The sequence below is a fragment of the Chironomus tepperi genome, unplaced genomic scaffold (assembly GCF_022539635.2).
Source record: "Chironomus tepperi strain 1889 unplaced genomic scaffold, CSIRO-AGI_Ctep_v1 contig_472, whole genome shotgun sequence".
NCBI lineage: Eukaryota > Metazoa > Arthropoda > Insecta > Diptera > Chironomidae > Chironomus > Chironomus tepperi.
In genome coordinates, this window is record NW_027226594.1 from 51,819 (window position 1) to 67,537 (window position 15,719).

Below are 15,719 nucleotides of genomic sequence, written 5' to 3' on the forward strand. Positions count from 1 at the left end.
TCGTGAGAATTTTGATGGATTTATTTGTTTTGTTGAATGCAGTTGTTAAAATATGAATCAATTTATCGAAATTTATGGTTTTTTACGTGATTTTTAAAAAATTTCATAGGTTTCCTAGGATTAATAACCTAATTTACTTGCCATACAGATCAACTGTGATTCATTGTCTCTTAGTGGCCGTCTGAAGCTGGCTCTATCGCTGGGTACCTTCTGACAATTACCAATACCAAATGTAACACTATTTCTATCAATTCTTAGCCTAGGCTTATTTAAACTCTATTTAAACTATGCTCAATTTAAGATAACACTCGATTCCTTATTATCACGAGCTAGTAGAAGCTAAAAATGGCTAAAATCGGTCCATCAATCTAAAGTCTGAACCCTGCCATGACTCTGACTAGATTTGTGCTAGATTTGGTTCAACTTCGACACTATAACAGAAACACACCGGCGCAAAACCGAATTTTAGATCAACTACCCGACCTATCCTATTCGGAACGGTTTCAATCAGAGTTGGCAGGACTTTGGAGTCCGGTCTCCAAAAGTTCAAAAAGTCCAGACTTTGTGGAGGTAGAACTCCTAGACTTTTGGAGTCTGAACTCGAGTGGAAGCTTCTCCACATTGGAGTCTTACCAACTCTGGTTTCATTGCATTTAACCAGCTACCCCAAAGGATACAATGTACGAAGGAAAGCCCATTTAAATTCTAAATAGACTCTTAATCCCATGTGGCTTCTGAATGGTTACGAAATAGCGCATCATTATAATACCCACGAATTAAGACATTATATAATTTGGCTTACGTGGGTCGAATTAAAGAATAACTGAGAAATATCCGAATCAAGTAAATAAGTATATTGTTGATTAAGCTACAATTTAATCCACACGTTTTGAATCCTCTTTTTAAAAATCAATCAACTATAACTTTTAAAACGCAGATTGTCTAAATATTTTGAACAAATTTCCCTACAATCTTGCTGAAAAATAAAAATTGTTGCAGCAATGCAGCAAAAGTAAACAAACGATAAAACAAAATAATATCATGAGATATATCAGGATGTGCATACATATACACAAGCACATATTCAGTATTTTGAAATGATGATATATTATGGTTTACAGTTGTAGATAAATTTAAAGATAGATTTAATTTTATTTCATTTATTGTATAACGAATGAATGTTCAGGCAATCAAAACATGTGTCATGTATTAATCTGATTTGAACAGAACACGAGTATCAAGTTCAAGATTGCAAGATAGTCGGGAGAAAATGTTTTGGTTTGAATGGAAATTTTATTAGAGATTTTCAATGTTTTGAATTAATTTTTATAGATTTTGCCAGAAATTGAAGTCTATAAGTAGTAAATCGGCTTTTTATGGTAGGAATAATGACTAATCCGTACGTTTGCTTAAGATATGGATTACCCCGAGCAACACAATGTGCCATACTCCTGTTTAACCATAAAACGGATCTAAATTCGTTGTCACGGTGCCGACAGTCCAACTTTACGTCTTGCTGTAAATAAGGGAACGTCCAGCGAACACATTAAACTGTTCGGGAATTTTGAAATCATTAAATTTGACTCAATTTTTTAAATTTTCCATTTCCGTCAAGGCGTCCTCACATCTTGCCGTAAACACAGCGACATATCGCCATCCTAGTGACATGAAATTGCGTTGCTCAGGATTTACAGTCAGAAATTCAAAAGTTTATCATATTTTTGACAACGAGTCTTAAAATTCCAACAATTCACAACGATTTTTCCTTGTTATCATCTATAATTTTTAAGTTTACAAGCTTATTAGTTCTAGCCAAGATCCCATACAACTCAAAATTCCTATAAATTTACCATGATGAGTTGTAAAATCCATTAATTAATGATTCATTAGGCACAAAGACCCCACACGCATCAAATGATTAACAAGACATTTTTCTCGACTCAGATAAGCATTTTAAAATTATATTTTTTTTTTGTGTATTTTTAATTTTCCCTCAAAGTCGAGGTCATGTTGTAGCACTCAAATATAATTATTGTCATAGTCATAAAGATTTTCAATATTTTTTTAACGATTTTAAGTGTTTATCTGCGTGTGAGGATGAGGAAGTGATACATCATGAGAAAAAGATGAAGGTCAATGGATGTCCATTATTTTGATAAAAAATATATAATAAGTGTGTTGCAAAATTTTTGGTGAATTTGTGGGTGGGAAATGCGGTTGTTTGGATAAGAGTCAGTAAATTGTGAGAATGTGCATTAACTGCAGGTTAAACTAACTGCAAGTCAGGTGTTTTGAATACGATCTATTGCAATTTTTATTCAAACTGGAACAGGCTTATGAGCAGAGCTTGAAAATCGAATCAAGTTTTAGATAGAGTCGAGTCGGTTTGAGACAATTTTTAAATACAAAACCCGAGTCGACTTCACGCTCTGCGCATGAATGACATAATGTGCAGAACCGCATTTTTATCGTTAATATGAGTCAAAATCAGTCATTACCGTGCCATCACAGTACTATAATGGCAACTTTACGTCTTATCGTCATTACAGCGACATAGAGCTTAACTAGTGAACTACGTTGTGCTGTTCTGGGCTGTGACTAGCTTAGTAATCAACTCGATTGATTGCAGTCTGTTCCACTTGGATATATAACTAAGAAATTAGCCAAAACCATGGTTTGGAATAGCACAAATCGGTCAATCAATTAAAAAGCCGGTTTAGTCCAGTGTGATTCTGATTTGGAGCTGAATTTTTTATCATTTAAGCGACCTAAGCGTTTAAGCCAGCGGTAATTGGCAAGCGGTAGCCAGCGATAGAACCAGCTTCAAGAATCGACTGGGGGAGGCCATGGATCACACTTGATCTGTACAGCCAGCGAAGTAAGTAAGTAAGTAAACAACAGAGCCAGCTTCAAGCGACTCCTGTGGTAGGTCATGAATCACAACTGATCTGAACAACCAGCGAAGTGAGTAAGTAAAGTGACCGACTTGTGCTATTCAGGATTTTTGATTAAAATTAATCAATGTCCTTCCCAAAAAAAAGTCAACACTCAAAATTTATTACTTCCCAAACGCAACACTTAAATGACATGATAAATATAAAGAAACCTTGAAAATTTAAAGTCGCCGTACACAAGTCTCAAGGAAAATTGAATTTTAACTGCGTGAGTAGAATTTCCTCTCATATACCACAACGCAATTCACCATTAAGCATGCATGATCCCAACGATATTCAATCTACTCGTCGTTCAAAAATCAAATAACTAAAAAGCTTTTGATTTTCCGACCCAATTCCTCACATTTCAATTTTACAATAATTGAACTTTAAACAATCAGAAAGCGTTTCGTATTTGAGAAACACAAAGTTTTTTCAAGTTCACGTGATAATCAAACACACAAAAAAAGAGAGATGAACTACCGACACACAAAAAAAAAGTCATATGAAGAAATGAGAGAAACGCTCTATAAATAAAAACGCGATGCCAATATTGCCAATAACACTCAATGAATATTTGCGTCAATGTCCAGCAGCAATAGCTGTTTTTCCACATTCAACCGTGTGAGTATCGTACAGCGTACGTAGGATGGAGTAAAAAAGGCAATAAAAATCAGTTTTCGAATAGATAATTTTTAATATTTTTGAAAAAAGGGGTGTGAAATTATACAGTTTGTTTGACTGACTGGGTTGGTTGAATGGCTGGCTGATTGGGTGACCGGCTAGTTGAGGGACAGGCTAGTTGGGTGACCGGCTAGCTGGTTGGGTAACTGGTTAGTTGACTGGGAGACTGACTAGATGGATGATCTGGCTGGCAGGATTGCTAACTGGATTGCTGCTTCCCTGGCTGACAAGTTGGCTATCTAGCTGACTGAATGGAAGGCTGGATAGCTGATTGAGTGACTAGTTAGCTGCCTGAATAACTTGTTAACTGGCAAACTGGCAAGTTTGCTAGTTGACTAAATGGCTGGCAAGCTGGGAAAAGGACAAAATCCGGTAATTAAACCTCGTAGAAAACTGTAGTTTGAAGCATTCGCTTTGTGCCATCGAGTTATTCCGGTATTGATTGGTCTAAAAGCGCAAAACCATCTCTATATCCGTTTATTAATGATTTTTCATTTGATATACAAAAGAAAACTTTTTTTTTAAAGCGTTGCTTTCAATAAATTTGAATTTTTAGCAACCGTTAAAAAGTTTGAATTCTAAAAAATCGTTATATGATAATATTCTTCAAGGCTTATGGAAAATGCAAATTAATTCGTGTCTATTTCCCCAATTACTGATTCCTGGAACAAAAATGCGCTTAGATCGCTCTGTAAGATTTATTACTTTTGTAATTTCTTTCATATTTTTTTCATTTTCAAAGAGATATTTACGAATGTGTACTGTGATGTGTTTTCCTCTCCTCCGCGTCATCTTTTTACTCGATCTAGTTCCTCGTCATTTTCTCAATCACAATCTATTTTCTGTATTATTTTTTTCATGATTTTGAAATGAAAAAGAAAAAAAAACGTTTTTTTGCGCTGAGTAAAAACGGCAAAAAAAACACAAATTTCTTTAATATATTGTTCCTTGTTTCAGTTTCAAATGTGAAATACGACAATACACAAGAGAGATTTAACGATACGCGCAAATTATATTTCATATGATTTAAATTCGCCTTTAAACCTTTCCCGTGTTTGTTTTTTTTAGTTCATTCGCATTTTAACATTTTATTTTGATTTTAAAAAATACGAAATTTGTTCATTTTAAATTAGCTCATTATTGTGAGAATTTTTTAAAGAGAAACAAGGACCGAATAGTAAAGTGTACAGCATAATAATCAAGAAGAAAGTCGAAAAAAGTCCCTTTTTGTGTGAACAGCAAAGACTTTTCAGTCACATGAGGATAAAAAGTTGTTTCGGATAAAATTCATAGTAAAACTATCAACAGTGTTAATGATCCGAAAAGCGATTTGTTAAATCTATCGAAAAATTTATTCAACAGTAAAGTTTTCGATCGGAGTGAAGATTCTTTTATTGAAGCTGATATTTTGTTAAACCTATGAGAAGTAGTGTTATAGTCGGTTCCTTTGGGATTGTTTTGTCAGATTTTTTTGAAGGATTTTTTTCTGGATTTTTAAGGATTTTTTCCTGATTTTTAAAGTTTTTTCCGGTTTTTATTTGATTTTCAATTTTTTTGATTGGATCAAAAACAATTGTTTGTGAATTTCTATGAAGAATTTTGAGATTTTTAATGAAAATTTGGAGAATTTTGATGAATTTTTATGCAATTTTAGAGAATTTTGAGTAAAATTTAAGAAATTTTTGAGATATTCAATGAAAATCAAAAAAGTTTTGAGAATTTGGTTGAAAATATTGATAATTTAATGAAAATTTTAAGAATTTCAATGAATTTTTTGGGAATTTTCAAGAATTTTGATGAAGAATTTTGAGAATTTTGTGAATCTATTAAGAATTTTAATGAAATTTTATGAAACTTTTAAACAAATTTTGGATTTTGTGACTCACTACAAACAATGTTTGTGGGTTTTTGGCAGAACCAAAGCATTATTTAATAGCATTACTAGACTTTCTGGCATAAATTCAACATCAGATGTTAAAATAAATTTGTTTTTTGAATTTGTGGTAAAAAAATAATTTTTCAAAACATTTTATTTGCTTCAAATGAAAGTAAAAATAACCTTTAAGTCAAGACCTATCAATTTTTAATTAATTATAGCTAAAGAAAAGTGATTCAGAGAGCATATGGATCTGGTTAAGTTTTCAAATGAGTGTTTTATAGTTTGAACAGGCAATTTCCTTTGTGATTTGTTTTCTTATTCATTATTTCTATATTTTATCGATGTTTAATATAGTTTCTGGCAAATTAAATGAATAATAACATGCTATTCATGTTTCAATGGACTGTTTTTCTCAGAAAAATTGAAAAATCACAATTTAAAACCCCCTTGACAAGTCCATTGACATCCAATTCTATGAAAATCTGCAATTCATCATTGGGGGTCGTTTATTTATTTGGTAACGTTAAAAAACCGACTTTTTGATTTCCGTCTCTCTCATCCTCCAATAGCTTTAGAATCTGAGAGCTCAAAGAGCATAAGAACCAAATCACCTTCGAACCTAAGATCCCTAAGAAACTCAATTCCCAAAAAGTCTTCAATCTTAAAACCCCCAAGAACCTAAGCCTTAAACATCAATCGAGCTAAAGAGCCCTAAGAGCATAAATCCTAAAGAATCTTATAGCCAAAGAGCCTAAGTCCTTAAAAAGCCATCGAGCACTAAGAACCCAAGCCCCAAAGCATCAAGCCTAGGAACACTAAGACTCTAAGCCCAAAAGAGCCTTCATTGTTTAAGACGTAGCAAAATGCTAAACCCCAACCCTTAATAGCGTTACATAACAAGCAAACGCCCCCCTTCTTTCTCAAAATCTCATAAATATTGTCGCATCCTGCCAGATCTTTGATCTTACGTCTACGTTTTAAACAAGAAACACATTGAAAATGTTTACTACAAAATTAATTAAATTTTGCGACTATTCTAAATTAGAAAACAATGAAAATTACCTCAGCTGACCTCGAATTTCCCCGAAAAGTGCAACGACTTAGTCCAAAAATAACAAAATTTTCATCAAAATACGTAAATTACTTTTTGGAAAAACAGGAAAAAATCTAAGAAATAAAAACTCCCCGCTGACCTTCCCACACATAAAATGTGTATTAAAAATAATCTGACATAATTTTCCCAGAGGTAAAAACTAGTGTGTGTGCTTTGTGCATTATAATAATCACCAGAAAGAAAAAGTTCTTATAATGAAGTGTTAATGAAAATAGGAGAAACGTGGATAAAGTTTTTGTCTTTTTGCGATTTTGCTCCCCCAAAAAGAAAAACCCGATGAAGAATGACAAAAGATTTTCCGAATAATATTTCATTCACAGTAAAAATGCGTCAATGGGGGGACAAAAATAGAAACTTACATGTGTTCAACTTTCTTTCTGTGTGTTTATTCTTAAACAAAGAGAATTTTTTTTTGCTTTTTCAGTTTTTCTTTTAATTTTGCTCGAGAAAAAAAGAAAATTAAATGAGATTGCGAAGGCATGTGTGAGAGGGGATTAGAGCGCATTTTTTGGATTGATTAATTGGTTTTTTTCTCCGCAATATTTGCGTTTATGCAGGAATGTTTTTAAAGATATCGGGGTATATGAGATGTTGTTTTTTGGAAATTAATTTATCCGGATAGTAAAATTCTGTTCCTTGCTTTCTTACTTCCCTGGACGTACAGATTAGTTGTGATTCATGACTTCCCTAAGATATCGCCTAAAATCAGCTCTATCACTGGCTACCGTTTGCCTATTTCCGATTTCAGATGTCCAAAAATCTGGTAATCGATATAAAATCCAGCAACAGTTCAGCGTGTCCATGACATGATGTCGAAATCAAACCCAAAACGGAACAAGTCCGTTTTGATTCTTGATCCGGAACTTGATTCTGACAAGATATCGGATTCAAAGCAGAACTCGGATTCGACTTGAATTTTGATTGAAAATTCGATTTGATTCAACTTGACTCCATATAAAATTACAATCGACTTTGTGCTTTAGTTCAAACCCAAAACGACACCATACTAGAGTCACGTCGAAACTGTACCGGATTTTCGATTGATTGCCCGACTTGAGCTATCATATTCACACCAAATTTTCAATTTGGGTGAATATATTGTTTTTGGTCTATCACTGAAACCACTTTTTTTGATTTGCTGGATTACCCTAGGGGAATTGCCCCATATAGTTGCTAGCCAAAAGTCTGTGCCTGGAAATACCAATCCAACAGTGAAAACCGCATCTCATTTGGTGCTTCCAGTGCCGAGAAATCGCAAAAAAACGCTTTCTGTCATTAAGTTAGCAAGTTAGCAAGTTAGCAAGTTAGCAAGTTAGCAAGTTAATCGGTGCGATAACTCGTTTCAAACTCAATATTAAGACTTCGGGTTTTTTGCATCTGATAGATATCGGTTATGGCAAGAGCTGTATTGTTTTTGGAGCCATAAGATGCTTCCACTGAGGCACACGATGCAAAAATCTGTCATTTTTTTGCAAAATTATAGCCGATTATTCCAAAACACGTGTCAAAAAAATCATATTTTTGGATAATTTTTTCGATGTTACACTGTGTAATAGTGAAAAAATGACCGAAAAATTACTTTTTCAGCACTCGTTACACACTGTAACATCGAAAAAATCACAAAAAAACACTGATTTTTTTGATGTTACACTGTGTAACAGTGAAAAATTTACCAAAAAAATACGTTTTCAGCACCGGTTACATCGTGTAACATCAAAAAAATCACCAACAAACACTTTCATATTCACACCAAATTTTCAATTTCGGCACGATAACTCGCTTCAAACTCAATATTATGACTTCGGGTTTTTTGCATCTGATAGACATTGGTTATGGCAAGAACTGATTAGATTTTGGAACTATAAGATGCTTCCAGTGAGGCACATGATGCAAATAACTATCATTTTTTGCAAATTTATACCCGATTATTCCAAAACACATTTTAATTTCTTTATAAAACTGAGAGTTTTCGGTTTTTTTGAATAATTCCGAAAACGTCTAGAGATATTAGCACATAGTTTATGTATGCAAAATTTCAACTCATAATAGTGAAACCACTGACCACCAGGGCTATATGAATGTTTTTGTTCGATTCTCCTATTGGTGCACATATAATGAAATTTTTTCTGCATAGGTAATCTTCTATAGCCTATAAAAATCCAACTGCAAAATTTTTAAGGTCTAACTCACTTTATCATATTCACACCAAATTTTCAATTTGGGTGAATATATTGTTTTTGGTCTATCACTGAAACCACTTTTTTTGATTTGCTGGATTACCCTAGGGGAATTGCCCCATATAGTTGCTAGCCAAAAGTCTGTGCCTGGAAATACCAATCCAACAGTGAAAACCGCATCTCATTTGGTGCTTCCAGTGCCGAGAAATCGCAAAAAAACGCTTTCTGTCATTAAGTTAGCAAGTTAGCAAGTTAGCAAGTTAGCAAGTTAGCAAGTTAGCAAGTTAATCGGTGCGATAACTCGTTTCAAACTCAATATTAAGACTTCGGGTTTTTTGCATCTGATAGATATCGGTTATGGCAAGAGCTGTATTGTTTTTGGAGCCATAAGATGCTTCCACTGAGGCACACGATGCAAAAATCTGTCATTTTTTTGCAAAATTATAGCCGATTATTCCAAAACACGTGTCAAAAAAATCGCGGCCTCGCTTCGCTCGGCCGCACACTATTATGGTTTTTTCTTATCTTGATTTTAATTAAGTAAAAATTAAGCATTTATAAATGTGTTTTATCCACAATATTAATATAAGTATTTAAAACGATTTGGCGTAATGCAATCGTAGCAATGTAATGATATTTTATCTTTATCATGTCGTGTGTTCAAGTCCTACTATTTTTTTTTATTTTTTAATTTTTTGAGTTGTTTTTTTTGGAACCCTTATACTTTACCATAAATATAAATATTAAATCAGATTAATTTATCATAAATATTGCAAAACAGACACCTGTGACAGGCAAAAACCATACAATTCCTTGATAATTTATATGGATTTGTAAGAAATTCTATACAAATTGGTTTTTGTCTGTCACAGGTGCCTGTTTTGTGACTCTATATTAAATGTATTAATTAGAGATATCTTTCGATCTATGCCGTTTTTTTTTAGAAAACAAAAAAATGTGATAAAAAAGAATCTGCGCTGGCTCCTATAGTGATCTATATTAGTACTGTAATCTACCCAAGTCGGGCGAGCGAAGCTCAGCCCGGCTCCTATAGTGATCTATATTAGTACTGTAATCTACCCAAGTCGGGCGAGCCAAGCTCAGCCCGGCTCCTATAGTGATCTATATTGGTACAGTAATCTACCCAAGTCGGGCGAGCCAAGCTCAGCCCGGCTCCTATAGTGATCTATATTAGTACTGTAATCTACCCAAGTCGGGCGATAACAGCTCGAACATTAATAGTTCGAACGCAGTTCGGACTTGGTTGAGCGAAGCTCACAAATTTTTGCGCCCTGAACGGAGCGAAGCGAGTGAAGGCGTGAAAATTTTCCCAAACAGTACAAACTGCATTTATATCAAAAAATGTTGCCGTGTGGAAAAAATAGTTCGAGCGAAGCTCGAACATTAATGGTTCGAATGCATACTTCATTTGAATAATTTTAGTTACTATGTAAGTAATCATTATTTATCACATTTATTTGATGAATCTTTTATTTTGTTCAAGTTGTTTTTTTAATTCTTACTTTTCTGAACAGTTTTCTGATCTGTGTATGGTGTGAATATTCCATGAAGCGTGATCCGCTTCATTACTAGTTTTAAGCTAAAATTGCTCTCTTAAGGTTTTACCTTTTTGTTTGAATAGCAGAAAGGCCTATGACACATGAATGAACATGGCGTGGTGAACCGAAATCGGTGAAAAGTTCAGGCTTTATGCCGGATTATTGGCCTCTTCAGAGGCCTCTTCAGATATGCTATGTTTTACTGAATGAGCTTCAATATAGGAAGTCAGATTCTTTATGGAAACAAACTTGACATACTCATGAAAGGTAAATGATGTGAAAAAGATGGAGAACAGTATCCTCAGCATAGCGTGACTATGATGTACAGTTGGATTTAGTGACAATTGGCTTCACACCAACGTGAAGTTAGAATTTCAGTTGAATTTACTGAATCCAAAATCACACCAGAATGGGGACCGAATCCTTAGTCACATCGTAGAGCCGAATTTCACTGAATTCAAAGTCACACCAGAATGAGGCTAGAGTTAGCAGAATCCGACTTAAGAGTGAGCATTTCGAAGTTTGTGTGCTATAAAATTAAGAAATTTGAGTTTTTGTGGTTATTCTTCCCTCTGAAAATAACTTGGATCCTAAAATTTTTCAAGCCATATTATCAGCAATAGAGATTAGATCAGAGATATATCCACAATTTCAAGGGTGCAAGGTTGATCAAAATGCAATTTAATGTCGAAAAATTAAACCACTCAGCCACCCCAAATAGCCGTTCAAATTCACCGCATCATTTCAGACCACAAACAACTTCAAAACTGCACAAATAACATCCCACAAACTTTTTTTTCTTTTTCCTCCTCTGCTTCCGCTGCAAAATCAATTTGTTTAAAACAACAGTAAAAAATCTATTGATTTCCATTAAAATTTTCTATATTTTTAAATAACCTAAAGCTTCTGCTCAATTGTTTCATTCGTGCACTAAATCTCCCCACTCCGTACTCATCGGATGTATTGCATATTGAGTTTTTGAAGTGCATTAGCAGAAATGAGGAAAGGAAGGATAAAGAAGCAGCAAAAAAAATGTTCTTTTTTAATATTCACAAATTGCATATTGACATAAATTTTATTTTCATTCAGTTTTCTCATTTCTCTTGTGCATTGAATGCACACTAGCCAGTGCAACACACAAAAAAAAAATATGAATTTTAATATAAAAATTGTTGAGATGAAGTGCGGGGGTTGAGGGACAAATTCGAGTGGCAATTAAGATAACAGTGAAAAAAAGTCTCAGATTATGATTATTATGAAAATCGTTGGAATTGATTTATTGGCTCAATAAAAAAACTGAATGAATGATAAGGAACAAAATTGCTCAAAAAATCTGCTCGAAAGTCATTTTTTTTGTGACTATTAATGAGCTATTATGAACGATTATACGGAATACATTATCATTAAGGAGGTCATGAAAATCTTTTTTGTAGAATAAAGAGCCAAATTGTTGTGTATTTTGTGTCATTATAGAACAAAAGGTGCACATTCGGGACTCTTTTTTGTGTTTTGCTATTAAAGTAGATCAAATACGTAGATTCGTGGGAATTCCTGTAGGTGATGAAAGAAAAAAATTTTCATTTGTGTGCGGGAACTGTTTTTTTTTGTCTATTTTCGAACGGCATGGCGATGGAAATTCTGCATGTTTATTGGACATACTGGACAGTATTATTTTGTTTACAATTTTGAAGCTTAAAATCTTTTTGGCACAAACAAAAAAAAATGATAAACAAAGTCTTAAATATCGGCGAAATTGACTGTAAATAACAAAAATTTCTAAGTCTTTAAAGTTTTCGCGTTGAAAAATCACGTAATTCTATTTGTGCTTACATAAGTGATGTTCAGCTAAACAATCATTAGCCGCGAATCTCCCTAGCGCAGCTCTGGATCTCAATGATGCTATTCAGATTTAGAATCAGAGCATTTGCGAAGCTCAAATAGAACAACTTGTACATTAAAGCACCGCTATGTCAACATATCAATCCAGATTGGACAAAAATACGTAAGAAAGTAGTCCAGTGGACTGGACATTAAGTTACCTTTAACTAGTTATAACGTATTATTGCCCACTCGGGAATGGTGAGACACAAAGTTGACCTGACGTCATCATTAAGATTGATTTTGAACCATTTTTATGACAATAAAAGCAACTAGCCGCATTGTGTCGGTCGGAATAGATAGACTGTATAACATTCTGCTAAATTTATAATGTTGACATCATTTATGTGTTTTCAGCACTCTTTATTGTGAATCTTGAGTTATTATTACGAAATTCTGCTTAATTTTTCATAAAATGTCCAAGACCGATACCATACCGTTGCCTTTACCTAATCTATATAAAACAAGATTTTAAACAAAATTTCTCCTTCGTACGATAAATATTGAACTGACTTTATCCCTAAAATCTCAATATTAAGTAGAGCTTGTTCAAAACTGAAGGCCGGCAGCCTTAGATTAGGGTTTTCAAAATGGAATTTTGATTTGTATGACATACCGGCATTCAATACAAGTGTTATATACATTTTAATACTGGTATTGAAATCCTTGTCTTCAATGAACTATAAGATAAAGCTAAAAATTCTAGGAATGCGCAAAAATGCAGGAAATTTAGCAATTCTTGACCTAGCCCTAAATTTTTATTAGACTAATAAAAACAGACGTTGCCAACTAAAAAACCCCAAATTTAAAACTTACAAACCACAAAAATTCTTCACCTTTCTTTATGTCCCTCAAAAAAGTCATTTAAAATTTTGTCTCGCACACACAAAAAATAAAAATGAACAAAAAATCATCGTTCATAATTAATGAGTCAACTAGTCATTCTATCAAATTAGTGTCAAGTTTTTAATGATAATTGCCAGATGAGCATTTCCATTACAAAACAACAGGAACACAATATTAATTAATTAATCAGGAACAATAAAAAAGGCGTCTCTGGTTTTTTCCTCATTAAGAAATGCCTTTGCATCTTCAATTTCAATTATTGCATACTTTTTAATGAAATAATCGCAAAATAAAAATTCTCTTTGTTTTTGCCCATAAAATAAGATGAGTAACTGATTGATATAGCAAGCAACGCATGTGTTTAAAAATTTTGAAGAACTGAAATTTATTACGAAAGAAAAATAATTGTGAAAGAGACCGTAAAGAACAGAATCAATAGAAAATTAATGATTATAGAAGCATATGCTTGTGTGGAACTAAACATTCGGTTATTGTGGAGGCCATAAAATACAAGAAATTGCTTAAAAAATAGGAAAAAGCCGAAAATTTCATTGCACCTGCTAAAAATTTATCATAAAAAATATCAGATCCAAGCGAACAGCAAATATCATAAAAAATGTTTAATTTCTTCAGACGAAACAAATCAAAGCCGAATCAAAATGAGACTGAAAATCAGACAAATAAAGTCTCGCTCAATATGCAAATGGCAATTGAGAGACAACAAGCCTCCCTACAGCAAGTTTTGGAACAAAAACGAAATAATAAAAATGATGTCAATGATCGGGAAAATTCTCAACAAAACGTAGAACATCAAAATAATAAAGAGATCAACAATGCATCTATAAATAGATCCACATCAGCATCAGCAGCAACATCGTCGCCTGTAATTGTAGGTGAGATAAACAACAAGACAAATGTACTTACACCGAATTATTCGTTCTCATATGGCGCACGCGCACAACAAAATTACGATCAACATCGTGACTCGAAGAGAGTAGCTCCTACAGCATTTGATCTTTTATTTGTGAATCGACAACAAGGGAGTGTACCTAATACAACTCATAACTATTTATCATCGTCATCTGATATCCCTTACTTGCCAACTGTCGGTGTTGCATCATCGTTGATCAATGATCATCATCATCCACAACAACAACAACAAGAGCAAAACGATTTTACTCAAGCTGGCACAAGCTCAAACATTTTGCTCGATGAAGTGATGGGTAGAGGACGTAATAATCGTAATAAAAATCGCGGATCAAATTTTCATATTAATAATAATAATAATTCGAATAATAATAAGAATAATAATGCTGTGAAAAATAATAATAATAATAATAATAATAATAATAATAATAACAATAATAATGCCAATAATAATAGTGATAGAAATAAAGTCGAGTCATGTGTCGTGCCTACAACCGTTGCAACAATAAATGTAACAAAATGTGAAAATTCATCAATTAAAAATCCCGAAAATCATCAAATTCCTCAACAAAACCATTCTGCAGATGCAGTAAAAAATCATGATTCCGAAAACTTTGCCAGTATTTCGAACGAGTGTGTGCTACACGCGGATGGTGATGATGTGAAGTCGAGTTCTATTTATAAAGCACAAGTCGTCGTAGACAACAAAAACGATAACATAGACGCATCTTGTGATGAGAAAACAGGAATTAAAAATGATAGAAGTGAGAATGATGAAAATGGAAGCAGAATTGGATCTGTGGATAGAAAGCCAGTCAATCAACCAGAATTTTCTAAAAATCTCGCAATCCTCGAACGAATTCGATCCAGATCCAACACAAGATCACCAAGCAATGAAATTTCACCGTCCAACAACCCCGAAAAGAAGCAAGACGAGCATCAACAAGTTGCCGAGCCATTACAACGTAATTCATCATCAAAACGTGTAACATTTGCACCAACTCCAACCCATTTTGTTCAACCTGAATCAGCAACATTGACTGACTCATCAAGTAGCGATGAGGACGACAGCGAGGATGAAAACACAATTAGTGATGATATTTTCTATGAAGCAACAACGGAAGCACCAAATGATTTACAAAAATTAAAAATTTTATCAACCGTAACATCGCATCAAAGTAGTGAATGTAAACGACCTGATGTGGAGACATCCATAGTTGATGACAATGCAACTTTAAATGGTAAATGTATCCCATCAAAAACCTCAACGTCTAACGATGAATGCAATAATAATAACAATAATAATAGTGGCAATAACAACGATGTGGTTTGTGCAAAAATAATTTTAAGTGTTAATGAAAATGAGACAATTAAGAGTGATAATAATAACAATGAAACAGTCGATATTCAAAATGAGAATGCATTTAGCAATACGAGTACCAGTACTAGTAGCGGTATCGGAACAATACCATCGAGTAGTGAAGAAAATAGCATTTCAAATGATGACGATGTGGTCATTAAAAATGATTTGCCAAAAACAATTAAACCATCGTATAAACTCGTTGGTGATGATGCACTTGTCGCACTACCTGATATTGTAGCGTTGCCTGACATCCTACTTGAGCAACAACAACAGCATATTGATGATGATGATGTGTAATATAAATAATTTATTTTTATATTTATTACCTATTTATTTTAAGCATTATGGGAAATTATTAA

At 33.5% G+C, this 15,719-nt stretch overlaps 1 protein-coding gene across 5 annotated transcripts in view; it reads left to right on the top strand.

Moving 5' to 3' along the window:
* The window catches only part of LOC139099516 (putative leucine-rich repeat-containing protein DDB_G0290503), a 32,947-nt gene that overhangs the window by 5,185 nt on the left and 12,043 nt on the right, over nucleotides 1-15,719 (top strand). Inside the window, exons 1-2 of one of the 5 annotated variants that reach the window (XM_070651992.1) lie at nucleotides 4,575-5,043; nucleotides 13,395-15,653. The exons of 1 other annotated variant lie outside the window; for it this stretch is intronic. In XM_070651992.1, coding sequence (XP_070508093.1) covers nucleotides 13,687-15,653 — 1,967 coding nt within the window. In that variant the 5' untranslated portion in view covers nucleotides 4,575-5,043; nucleotides 13,395-13,686. Of the gene's footprint in view, nucleotides 1-4,574; nucleotides 5,044-13,394; nucleotides 15,654-15,719 lie in introns of those variants that run through there. 3 more of the 5 variants (XM_070651993.1, XM_070651994.1, XM_070651995.1) reach the window with 3 other exon arrangements.